Raw genomic sequence first — 13,874 nt, forward strand, 5'->3', positions numbered from 1 at the left:
GGAGTCCTGAAACAAGATTGTGTGTGTGTAAGTGTGTGTATGTACATATGTGTGTATGTATGTGTATATATATTCAATGGACAATGAACAGCTATTGACAAGTCAAGATATCACCAAATCCAAGAAAAGTAACATGTAATATAAACAGATACAGAGAGAATTTTCCAATAGAGGAACAACATTAATTCACAAATTCAAAAATTGTTACAAAACTCATGCATGACAAATACGAGGAAAGACCTACACCTTGGTGCATTGAAGTAAAACTAATAAACAAGAAAGAAAAAGAGAAAAATTTAAAGCAATGAGAGGGGAAAAAGATGCAAGTTACCTTCAAAAAAGCAACAATAAGCAGCATCCTGGGCACAGATATGGCATTGTTCATCAGCCCATGCTGAGGCAGCAACCCACATAGCACGACTAGAGGCACTCACAACTGGAATGTAAAACTATGTACTGGGGAGCTTTGGGGGAAAGAATAAAAAAATAAAGAAGATTGGCAACAAATGTTAGCTCTGGTGCCAATCTGTGAAAAAGAAAAGCAACAGTAAGATTGGCAATTGAATTCTAAAAAGATAGAAAAAGGAAGACAGGAAAACAATTAAATATACTCAAATTTCTAAAGAAAGAAAACTTGAAAACTAGAACACTTGACTTGTGAGTATCTTTCAAAAATGAAGGGAAAACATGGACATCTTCAGGCAATCAAAAACTTAGAGATTTTGTCACTAGCCTTCCAGCACTAAAATGGATAACAAGGGTTATACATAGTCAAAAGCAAAATGATCCCGGAATATAGCAAAAAGAAGTAGGAAGGAATGAAGGGTAAACAAAAGATATATACTCGGTAAATTGCCTATCAAAACATGGAGCGAATAGATATCAATATACAGAAACATATATGAAATTAAAGTACCAAAAATCCCAACATAGTAATGTATATATTGGGGTGATGATAAATGGCCTTAAGATTTCTGACATTCTTGTACAGGAAACAGCAAAAGTATTAATATACGTTAGCAAATCAACAACGCATTCCGCAATGTCTAAGGCAGTATTGTTCAAACAGAACTTTCTGTGATACTTAAAATATTTTTATCTGCACCTTCCAATATTTGATATCCATCAACTACATGTGTCTGTTGTGCACTTGACGTGGTGAATATGACTGAGGAACTGAATTTTAATTTAGTTTAAGTACTGTAAATAAAACTTGATATATGTGGCTAGTGGCCACTCTATTGGATGGATTTAGAGTGACTTCTAAAAGAGTAATAAAATAATGTGTGTTATTCTGGAAGACTGACAGGATGATTGTTAATAAGTATCTTGCTTTATGTATAATACACTTCTTATCATATAGCAAACTTTGAGATTAATAAAGCAGAAGTAGCATTTTCTGTTTGCTTCTTTTGCCTGATATATCTTTTTTACTTTTCCCTTTTCTGTTTCCTTATATTTAAGAAAACCTATTATAAGTAGAAAATAGTTTTGAGTTTTAGCCCAGTATGATATTCTAAGTCTTTTATATGGATTATTTAGTCATATTACATTTAACTTAATTATTGATGTATTCAAGTTTCTGCCTACATATTTACTATTTTATTATTATTTGATCCATCTTCTATGTCCCTTTTTATCTCTTTTCATGCTTTTGGGAGAAGGCAATAAAATGGTTTAATGCTACATTTTTACTCTTTTAAGTTATTATTTTTTCCAAGCTTTTAATTTTTAAGCAATTTCTTAAGAGATTTTTAATGATCATTCTTAATTTATTACTGTTCACTTCTACCTACATATTAAGAATCACAAACCATTTTGTTAGTATTATGCACAGTGAGTATTTAGAAATAATTCACTTATATTTCAGTCCTCTTTTTCCCACTTGCAATTCTAAGTTTCCTTCTGAGATTATTGTCTATCTAACTGGAGAAAATCCTTCAACATTTCTTTTTCCTCAGCTTTGCCTGACATGCAGAGCTCTACAAAAAGAGGACATTTGGAAATTTTACAGTGAAAAAATAAGCTTAAAGAGGTAGAGTATGGAAAAAGTATGTTTTACAATGAAGGAGGAAATTGTATGAAATAATTTGAAGTTAAAAATGTCCAGAAAGTACTGCTCGATGGGAGTTATTCTACAAGAGAAAGCTCCCCAGACAAATTGTAAACATAGAAGACAAATATGACAGGGTATATACAAAAAGTCATAAATTGTACCAATTTTGAACTTTTTAATTTGAATTACAAAGAGATGGAAAAACCCATAGAGTCACTAGTTGTCTCCCCTCATCTCAAGAACATTTGACTCACTGAATCTTTTCATATGTGCACAAGTTCATATCCACTGAGTCTGTGTCAGATTAGTCTTCCTTGGTCATTTTGCCTCTAAGCATTTGTCCTGGCTTATCTCTGTGACCTACCATGTTTCTCATTAAATTTATCTTATCTATTTTCCCCTTCTCAAAGTATTTGAGAATTATATATATATATTACATACATATTATGTATATTATATAATGAAATATATGGGAAATAATTTTAGAGTATGAAACAAATTTAGGGAAAAAAATCACTGGAGAAAAATAGGGTGTCTCAGTGATGAGAGGAAAGCACACTTCTGGGCATCAAAAGGCATCACTCACACAAGCCCACCTCTCCAAGATTGTGAGACATAGCTGAACTACCTAATGCATAGATATAAGCACAGAGAAAGAGGCAACATGAGGAGACAAAGGAATACATTCCAAATCAGGGAATAGGACAAAACCCCAGAAAAAGCACTAAAAGAAGCAGAAATAAAAAATCTACTGGACAAAGAGTTCAAACAAAATGTCATAATGTTACTCACTGATCTTGGGAGAGGAATGGATGAACTCAGTGAGAACTTCAACAAAGAACTGGAAAATATAAAAAAGAACCAACCAGAATGAAGAGTACAATGCTAGAAGTGAAAAATTCACTAGAGGGACTCAATAGCAGAGTAGATGATATAGAAGAACAGATCAGTGAGCCGGGTAAAAGACTAGAGGAAATCACCCAAGCTGAACATATAAAAAAAAAAAAGAACCAAAAAGAATGAGGACAGACTAGCGGGCCTCTGCAACAGAATCAATTGTACTACCATCCATATTATAGAAGTCCCAGAAGAAAAAGAGAGAGACAAAGGGGCAGAGAATCTATTTAAAAAATAATAGCTGAAAACTTTCCTAATCTAAGGAAGTAAACAGGCATGCAGTTACAGGAAGCAGAGAGAGTACCAAGCAAGATGAACCCAAAGAGGCCCACACCAAGAAGCATTATAATTAAAATGTCAAGAATTAAAGACAGAGAATCCTAAAAACTAAAAGAGAAAGGCAACAAGTTATATATAAAGGAAACTCCATAAGGCTATCTGCTGACTTCTCAGCAGAAACCTTACAGGTTAGAAGGGAGTGGCATCATATATTTAAAGTGCTGAAAGGAAAAAACCTACTGCCAAGAATACTCTGCCCAACAAGGTTATCATTCATATGGAAGGAGAGATAAAAGAGTTTGCCAGACAACCAAAAACTAAATGGGTTTATCACCAAGAAAACAGCCCTACAAGAATGCTAAAGGGACTTATTGAAGTGGAAAAGAAAAGACCACAAATAGGAATAAGAAAAATATCCAAAAAAAGCAATAAAATCACTGGGAAAGGCAAATATACAGTAACAACCACCTATGAAGATAATATGAAGATCAAAAGACAGAAGTACAAAAGTTATCTATTTCCATGACAAGAGAGTAATGACATACACACATAAAAAAGAGGTTAGATAGGATATCAAAAACATAAAATGTGGGGGCCCGCCTGGTGGTGTAGCAGATAAGTTCGTGCCCTCTGCTTCAGCAGCTCAGGGTTCACCGGTCAGATCCCAGGTGCGAATCTACACACCGTTAATCAAGCCATGCTGTGGCAGGTGTCCCATATATAAAATAGAGGAAGATGGGCACTCATGTTAGCTCAGGTATCATCTTCTTCAAAAAAAAAAAAAAAACCAAAAACATAAAATGTGGGATGAAGGGAGAAAAGAGTAGAGCTTTTAGCAAGAGGTCAAACTAAAGATATCATCAGGGCTGGCCCAGTGGCACAGAGGTTAAGTTCGCACATTCTGCTTTGGCGGCCTGGGGTTCACCAGTTTGGATCTAAGGTGCGGACATGGCACTGCTTGGCAAGCCATGCTGTGGTAGGTGTCCCACATGTAAAGTGGAGGAAGATGGGCATGGATGTTAGATCAGGGCCAGCCTTCCTCAACAAAAAGAGGAGGATTGCCAGCAGATGTTAGCTCAGGGCTAATCTTCCTCAAAAGGAAAAAAAAAAGTAAAGATACCATCAACTTAATATAGATTACTATACACGTAGGTTATTAAATATAAATCTCATGGTAATCACAAACCAGAAACCTATAATAAATACACAAGAAACTAAGGAAATCTATAATGAACACATAAAAAACTAAGGAAAAACAAACACAAACGTAATACTAAAGAAAGCCATCAAACTACAAGGGAAGAGAGCAAGAGAAGGAGAAAGGAACAGAGAAGAACAACTAAAACACCCTGAAAAAAAGTAGCAAAATGGCAATAAGTACGTTCTTATCAATGGCTACTTTAAATGTCGATAGATTAAATGCTCCAATCAAAAGGCAGAGGGTGACCAATTGCATAAGAAAACAAGACCCATATATATGCTGCATGCAAAAGACACAATTCAGACCTAAAGACACTCCAAACTGAAAGTGAAGGGGTGGAAAAAGATACTCCACGCAAATGGCAATGAAAAGAAAGCTGGGATAGCAATACATCTATCAGACAAAATAGACTTTAAAACAAAAACTGTAGCAAGAGACAAAGAAGGGCACCACATACTGATAAAGAGAAAAATCCAATAAGAAGATACAACATTTATAAATATGTATGAACTCAACATAGGAGCACCTAAATATATAAAGCAATTATTAACAGACATAAAAGGAGAAATAGACTGTAACACAATAATAGTAGGGGACTTTAAAACTCCACTTACACCAATGGAGAGATCATCCAAACAGAAGATCAATAAGGAAACATTGGTCTTCATTGACTTATTAGACCAGATGGACTTAGTAGATATATACAGAACATTCCATCCAAAACCCACTGAATAGACATTCTTTTCAAATGCACATGGCACATTCTCCAGGATAGATCACATATTAGGCCACAAAACAAGTCTCAATAAATTTAAGATCAAATAATACCAAGCATCTTTTCTGACCACAGTGGTATGAAACTAGAAGTCAACTACAGGAAGAAAAGCAGAAAAGCAGAAAAGCCAGAAATATGTGGAAATTAAAAAACGCTACAGAACAATGATTGGGTCAATGAAGAAATCAAAGGAGAAATCAATAATTACCTGGAGACAAATGAAAATGAAAATACAACATGCCAAAATTTATAGAATTCAGCAAAAGCAGTTCTAAGAGGGATGTTTATAGCAATACAGGCCTACCTTCACAAACAAACAAAAAACTCAGATAAACAAGCTAATAGTACACATAAGGGAACTGGAAAAAGAGGAACAAACAAAGCCCAAAATCAGAAGAAGGAAGGAAATAATAAAAATCAGAGCAGAAATAAATGAAATGGAGGCTAAAAAAAAAACAAAAGAAAAAATCAATGAAACTAAGAGATGGTTCTTTCAATACATAAATAAAATTGACAAACCTTTAGATAGACTCACCAAGAAAAAAGAGAGAAGGCTCAAATAAATAAAATCAGAAATGAAAGAGGAGAAATTACAATGGACACCTCAGAAATACAAAAGATTATAAGAGAATGCTACAAAAAGTTATACAACAACAAATTAGATAATCTAGAATGGATAAATTCTTAGAATGATACAGCCTTCCAAAAATGAATCAAGAAAAAAGAGAATGAGAATAAACCAATCACAAGTAAGGAGATTGAAACAATAATAATCAAAGACCTCCCAAAATATGAAAGGACCAGATGGTTTCCCTGGTGAATTCTACCAAACATTCAAAGAGGACTTAGTATCTATCCTTATCAAATTCTCAAACTATTCCAAAAAACTGAAGGGAAGGGGAAATTTCCAAACTCATTCTATGAAATCAACATTACCTGGACACCAAAACCAGACAAGGACAACAGAAAAAAAGATTACAGGCCAATACCACTGAGCAACATTGATGCAAAAATCTTCAGTAAAATAGTAGCAAATCGAATAAAACAATACATTAAAAAGATCAGACATCATGATCAAATGGGATTTATTCCAGGATGCAGGGATGGTTCAATAGCCACAAATCAACCAACGTTACACCACATTAACAAAATGAAGAATCAAAATCACATGATCATCTCAATAGATGCAGAGAAAGCATTTGACAAAATACAGCATCCATTTATGATAAAAACTCTAAATAAAATGGGTATAGAAGAAAAGTATCTAAACATAATAGAGGCCATGTATGACAAACTCACAGCTAATACCATTCTCAGTAAAGAAAAAATGGAAGCTATCCCTCAAAGAACAGACAAGGACAAGGAACCTCAAAGAACCATACAAAGATGCCCATTTTCACTACTCCTATTTAACATGGTACTGGAAGTCCTAACCAGAACAATCAGGCAAAAAAAGAGAGAAATAGATGGGATCCAAATTGGAAACGAAGAAGTGAAACTGTCACTATTTGAAGATGACATGATTTTATATAGAGAAAACCCTAAAGAATCCACCAAAAAACTTTTAGAAATAATAAATGACCACAGTAAAATTGCAGGTTACAAAATCAACATACAAAAATCAATTGTGCTTCTAGACACTAACAACAAAGAGGCAGAAAGAGAAATTAAGAATACAGTCACATTTAAAATTGCAAGAAAAAGAATAAAATACTTAGGAATAAACTTAACCAAAGAGGTGAAAGATCAGTACACTGAAAACTATAAAACATTTTTGAAAGAAACTGAGGAAGACACAAAGAAATGGAAAGATATTCCATGCTCTTGGATTGGAAGCATTAACATAATTGAAATGTCTATACCTCCTAAAGCAATCTGCAGATTCAATGCAACCCCTCTCAAAGTTCCAATTTCAGGTTTCACGGAAACAGAACAAAAAATCCTAAAATTTATATGGAAAAACAAAAGACCCTGAATAACCAAAGGAATCCTGAGAAAAATAGCAAAGCTGGAGATATCACACCCCCTGATTTCAAAATATACTACAAAGCTATAGTAACCAAAAGAGCCTGGTACTGGCACAAAAACAAACACACAGATCAATACAACAGATTTGAAAGCCCAGAAGTAAACCCACGCATCTATGACAGCTAATTTTTGACAAAGGAGCCAAGAATATACAGTGGAGACAGGAAAGTATCTTCAACAAATGATGTTGAGAAAACTGGACAGTCACATGCAAAAGAATGAAAGTAGACCATTATCTTAGACTATACACACAAATTAACTCCAAATGGATTAAGGAATTGAATGTAAGACCTGAAATCACAGCAAAGGAAATCAACAAAATGGAAAGAGAGCCTAATATTGGGAAGAAGATATTTGCGAACTGTATATCCGAATATCCAAAATATATAAAGAACCAGTACATCTCAACAACAGAAAAGCTAACAACCAAAGTAAAAAATGGGCAAAAGATCTGAACAGATCTTCTTCTCCAAAGAAGATATACAGATGGCCAACAGGCACATGAAAAGATGTTCAACATCACTATCTATCAGGGACACTACAATGAGATACCATGGCACTCCTGTCAGAGCAGCTATAATTAACAAGACAGGAAATAACAAGTGTTGGAGAGGATGTGGAGACAAAAGAACCCTCATACACTGCTGGTGGGAGTGCAAACTGGTGCAGCCACTATGGAAAATAGTATGGAGATTCTTCAAAAAGTTAAGAACAGAACTTCGATATGATCCTGCTATTCCACTGGTGAGTATTTATCCAAAGAACATGAAAACACGAATGTGTAAAGATTCATGTACCACTATGTTCATTGCAGCATTAGTCACAATAGCCAAGACTTGGAAGCAACCTAGGTACCCATCAAGGGACGAATGGATAAAGAAGATGTGGTATATATACACAATGGAATACTACTCAGCGATAAACAATGATGAAATCCAACCATTTGTGACAACCTGGATGGACCTTGAGGGTATTATGCTAAGCGAAATAAATCAGAGGTAGAAAGTCAAATACCATAGGATCTCACTCATAAATAGAAGCTAAAAACAACAACAAACAATCACTTAGAGATAGAGATTGGATTAGTGGTTACCAGAGGGGAAGCAGGGAGGGAGGAGGGAAAAGGGATGACAGGGCACATGTGTATGGTGATGGATGGTAATTAGTCTCTGGGTGGTGAACATGATGTAATCTTCATGGAAATCAAAGTACAATGATGTACACCTGAAATTTATAAAATGTTATAAAAAATATAAAATGAAATAAAATAAATATAAAAATATGATTGACTGCCTAGAAAAAAATAAGGTGTCTCTTTTCCACTGACATAGGAAAAAAATGATTTCACCTCAATCCCTGCCCTTAGAGCTAAGCATCCCCCAGCCAATATACAGGCAAATGCACGGTGAGTCTCGGCCAAGGAGAATAGTAGGGGCTTTCCTGCTCATGATTAGATGGCATTAATGACATATAGTCATAGAATTCTGACAGTGGAATAGTTCATTGGTTTAGTGCTATAACAACATGATAAATTTACACACAAATATGAGTCAGAAGGAATTATTCATCTTCAATTACAGAAAATATTATTGAATTACACATATGGAAATGACAAATTCCAAGCATGAGAAAGATGACTTTCTAGAATGCCACACTCATGGCTGAGAGTATAAAAATGCCCCAAGCCAGGAGGTGACATTAAATCTCAGAATCTTCTCATTGTCACTCATCTGAATTCACCTCTCCGGTCAACATGTCCTACAGTTGCTGCTCTGGAAAATTCTCCTCCCGCTCCCTTGGGGGCTACCTGCGCTACCCAGGCTCCTTCTGTGGCTCTTCCTACCCCAGCAACCTGGTCTACAGCACTGATCTCTGCTCTCCCAGCACCTGCCAGCTGGGCTCTTCTTTCTACAGTGGCTGTGGGGAGACCTGCTGGAAGCCCCTCAGATACCAGATGTCCTGTGTGGTGTCCAGCCCCTGCCAGAGGTCCTGCTACCGTCCAAGGATCTCCACAGTCTGCAGTCCCTGCCGGTCAACTTATGCCAGGTCACTGGTCTCTGGGTCCAGCAGCTGCTGCTCCCTGAGCTATGGATCTAGAAGCTGCTACTCACTGGGCTGTGGATCCGGTGGCTTCAGACCCCTGGGTTATGGAGTCTGTGGCTTCCCTTCCCTGAGCTATGGATCCAGATTCTGCTTTCCAACCCACTTTGCCTCCAGGAGCTGCCAATCATCATGTTATAGACCAATCTGTGGATCCAGCTACTATCAATAAACTTGCTGAGCATTCAGAAATTTTGAGCAATATGTCTAATCTCCAAGCAGTGTCTACTCATGATCAGATTCAGAGCCTTTCATGATCTTCGGGAAAAACTATCTGATCAGGTGCTCTTCAACATCTTTCCAGCCACAAAAACTGACCAAAAAACTGCCTCTAACCTATACTGAACTTAATGATTAATTCTATTGGGTGAATTAATGGAATTGGTGGAATTGATGAAATAAATTACTAAATCAATTAATCAAATTCGTGTTAATGAACAATGAATTAATGCTAATTAATTAATGTTAATGTTAATTAATTTTATACACAATATAAATAAAAACACAGATGAATACAATCTAATAAACTCATTCATTCTGGCTTCCAAATATGCTGCTAATTCTATTGTTAGTTTTAATTGGCTAAGTTTTATTTTATGTTTTTGCTTTTTGGGGGGTATTTAGATTAAATTTCACTATACCACTGTGAGTAAACTTTGGAAACTTAATATATTAGTGGATTCAAACCGATTTATTTGGAATTTTAAACATTTCCTTGTTAAAACTGCTGTTTTATGGAATACTTAGGTTGCATTTTTAGACTTTATGTGAATAATAATTATTTATGTGAATAATAATCTCAGGAAGAGTATTGAGCACACTTCCTTCAAAGGATATGAGGCCTTGATGTTTGCTGACCAAAGGAGAAAAACAAGCAACTTGGAAAATACAACTGAGTGGGAAAAACTATAGGCTGTGTGCAAAGTTCATATGGCCACTAACAGAGTGGTGTAGGTCCATGCCCAGGAACCAGATCCAGGCCACTGAAGCAGAGCACACCAAACTTAACCACTAGGCCACTAGGGCTGGCCCTGTAATTAATTTCTTAACAAGTATAAGGAGGAAGTCAATTATCCTTGGTGAGAATTAATTAGGTTCATGAAATGTTGTGTTTCACTTTCTTGTATCTAAGAGTCAAACTAAACGTGGCAGAAAGAAACAAGCCTTTCATATCAACAGAAATGGTTTCATTCATATCTCAACACACATTTGCAGACCCCTTGGTTTTATGTTGATATTCTGATATTTTATAGACCAAATATTTCAGAAAATAATAACATGCTAAAATGGGTAATATGTTGATAAAGTTTAAAGCTGATAACAAAAAACCAGTATCTTTATACAGAGATAAAGAGCAACGTTCAAAGAATTTTCCTATTCAAATAATAATTTTCAGCTAGCGACAAGAATCATGAGGAACACACATGCCAAGAACTACAGTTATTTTACACTCAATGAAATGAAGACTCAAAGTGGATCAAGGGTTTGATTATAGGTCCCAGTCCTATAAGGAAATCAGGATCCAAGATTTCATGACAGATGGGGACTAATATAAGAAGTAAAGACACAAGCAGTGTGGGAGAGAATAAGGAGAATTTTGAGAAGATGAAATAAAATCAACAAATCAGAGAGGCATAAAGATCTTGTGTTCAGGGAATTATTGGAAATCAAGTTACAATTCGTATGGCATAGCAATGGCAAATCAGGCCGGAGATGTTTAATAGGTACCTGTCACTTCATTGTTTGGATATCTTGAGTTTGGGATCACATTAACCTTGGGATTCATCTTCTCTTATTCATACTATTGAAACTGCTTTCTGCTTGATCGCATTCACTCTATATTCCACCTGTTTAAACATTTTTAAATACTTTATAAAATAAAGCTTTTGTTAAATGTTATGTAAAATAATGTATTGTTATATTTACCTATTTTATACCAACATTCATGTTAAGAACACAATTTAACATAATATAAACATATATAATAAACACACTCTTATATCCTCTACTACAAATAATGAAGCAGAGCATCTGGTAGGTGTTTTGGGTTCTGGAATGAACAGACTCCCCACCTAGAAATACTTCTCTGGCCTATCTACACAGCTTTAGTTAGGCCAGGGGCAGGAAAGGATTCTGCAGGTCTAGGCTCACATGCAAGCAGCTCTATTGGTTATGCCAAACAATCTGGCAGGTGATATGGTGTTGATGGTATCTGTGGTACAAAAAAAATGCAGAGTGAAGTTTGTGGCAAGCCCCAGTGGGAGAATCCCAATGCAGGCAATTGAAGTTGTAGAACAAGACCTTATAATCTGCAGTGGAGAATTAACATATCTTTGGAAAATCAGCTCCCTGGATACCACTTGGACCTGGTTGAGATATAAAACTTGACCATGGGACAAGTGACCATGCATCTGTAGCTGTCCATCATGAGCAGGGTTCTGGCAAACCCTCCAAGTCACAAAGTAAGGTAGACTCAGTAGCAATCCATTGCAAGATGGAAATAGCTCATACAGGAATGAACATAAGCAGAACAAGAAAGCAAGGCTGCATGAGCAGGACCCCAGACCCTTATGTCATCAACCAGGATTGCACTACCTCTCCTTTCTCAGATCACATGTGTGGTCACATTGGTCCTCCTGAAAGAGGAGCGGGAAAGCCCAGCTAGGTTTGCAGATGAACTGGCTTGTTAAGTGGATGTCTTTAAACACTGTGGTGAGGAAAATATTTTCTCTATGAGCAGAATTTTATGTTCAGCACCTGGTTATCCACTTTGCATAAAAGAGGAAAAGAGGCTCCAGTTGATGATGCATCTAGATTCCTGGACAGCGGCAGTTGGCCTGACCAGGTAGTTAGGGACCCGGAGAGAACAATATTAGAATATTGAACCAAGGAAATCTGGTGTAGAGACATATGGATGGACATATGTAAGTGGGCACAAAGGGTGAAGATCTTGGTAATTTGTTTTTAATGCCCACCAGAAAGCATCTCCACAGAAGTGGAACTAAACAGTCAAACAGACAAAATGACTCAACCAGTTGATGTTAGCCCACATTTGTCAGCAGTCCCCACAATGGCAAGATGGCAAGATGAGCAAAAGAATAACGTGATCACAGAGACTATGAATGGGTCCAATGGCACAAGCTCTTACTTACAAGGCTGATATAATTAATGTTACTTGTGAGTGTGTAATCTGTCAGCAACAGAGGCTAATGTTAAATTCCCAGTATGGCACTATTGCTCAAGGAGACCAACTGGCCACTCGGTTACAAGTTGAACATGGCCTCCTGCTCTGGAAGGATCAGTGGTTCATCTCCAAACACACAGATACCTATTCAGAGTATGAGTCTGCTTTTCATGTTTACCTCAGCAGCACCATTATCAAGGACCTAATGAAAAGCTTGATCCGCAAGCATGCAATTCCTCACAATGTAGCATCCAATCAGGAAATCCACTTCACTGTAGAAACAGTGTGAAGTGGGATCCACAGGTTTTATCAAAAACCACACCATCCTTAAGCTATCTGCCTCATGGTGCATTAGATTGGCCCACTGACAGCAAAGCTGAAGTGTTAGCATGGAGGCAATAGCCTCAAAAGACTGGGCTCCAAACAGTCACTTGTTATCACTCCCAATGATCCAGTTAAGAACTTTGTGCTTTCTATTTCTGCAACCGGAATTGGGATAGAGTCCAAGTTCCCAGATTTGCTAAGGGACATACTAAGGGTCTCATTGAACTACAGCGATGGCTCCTGCCTAAGAACTTTGGGCTCCTTGTTTTCAAGGACTAGCAGGCAAAAAAAAAAACGAAAAAGAAAAAGAGTTGCCATCTGTTACACAATGAGGGTAAGGGGGTGAATGTGTGTGGAGCTCAGTTGATCTACTTGGATGGCTCCTGGAAGGCTCCTGGAACCACCTGTCCAATCTTAGATGTGATTTGTCAAATGCAGCAACTCTAGCAAGATAAAGGTATGGTTATTCGGGTTCAGGAATAAGGGCTTGGGTAACACTATCAAGAAATCAACCAAGACCAATAGAGGTGGTAACTGAGGGTGAGGCAAATTTATAAGGGATAATGAAAGAGGGAGATGATGAGCACCAATTGCAGGTCCAACATCAAATGTCATGACAGGGACTGTGTTTCAGCCCCCTGACCTCACTCTTTTATATTTCCCCTCGGAAAGAGAGGCGTACTTTTCTCTGTTGGCTTCTTCGGGGTCTGCTTCAGCTTTTAAGCCAAGAGCAAGTTTTTTCTCATGGCAGCCCCTGATCAATGATTGAATAGGTGGGAGAACAGCTTTTTTCTTTCTTAGGTGCTACTCTCGTACAAACTTTTTGTTCCCCGTCTCAGTGTCTGCCTCCTGAAGAGTTCAACTAGCAAATATTCTCTCTAATCTTTCTTAAAATTTAACATTTCCTTCTAAGATTATTTTTCTTCAGCCTAAAGAATTTCCATTAATATTTATTTCTCCAATATAATGAACCCATTGGAAATTAACACTCAGTTATTATATTATGCCAAGAAAAAATAAAATGAAGACT

At 36.7% G+C, this 13,874-nt stretch overlaps 1 protein-coding gene across 1 annotated transcript; it reads left to right on the forward strand.

Moving 5' to 3' along the window:
* Positions 1 to 8,989: 8,989 nt before the first annotated feature.
* Positions 8,990 to 9,508, forward strand: LOC106847384 (keratin-associated protein 13-1). The gene has a single exon (XM_014866639.3). It carries the CDS (start codon positions 8,990 to 8,992, stop codon positions 9,506 to 9,508), a length of 519 nt encoding a protein of 172 aa, XP_014722125.3.
* The last annotated feature ends 4,366 nt before the right edge of the window (positions 9,509 to 13,874 follow it).

This window comes from Equus asinus, chromosome 18 (genome assembly GCF_041296235.1).
Source record: "Equus asinus isolate D_3611 breed Donkey chromosome 18, EquAss-T2T_v2, whole genome shotgun sequence".
Classification (NCBI taxonomy): domain Eukaryota; kingdom Metazoa; phylum Chordata; class Mammalia; order Perissodactyla; family Equidae; genus Equus; species Equus asinus.

What these genes read in the sequence shown, in the direction of transcription:
- LOC106847384 (XM_014866639.3), top strand. Translation starts at nt 8,990, where the DNA reads ATGTCCTACAGTTGCTGCTCTGGAAAATTCTCCTCCCGCTCCCTTGGG.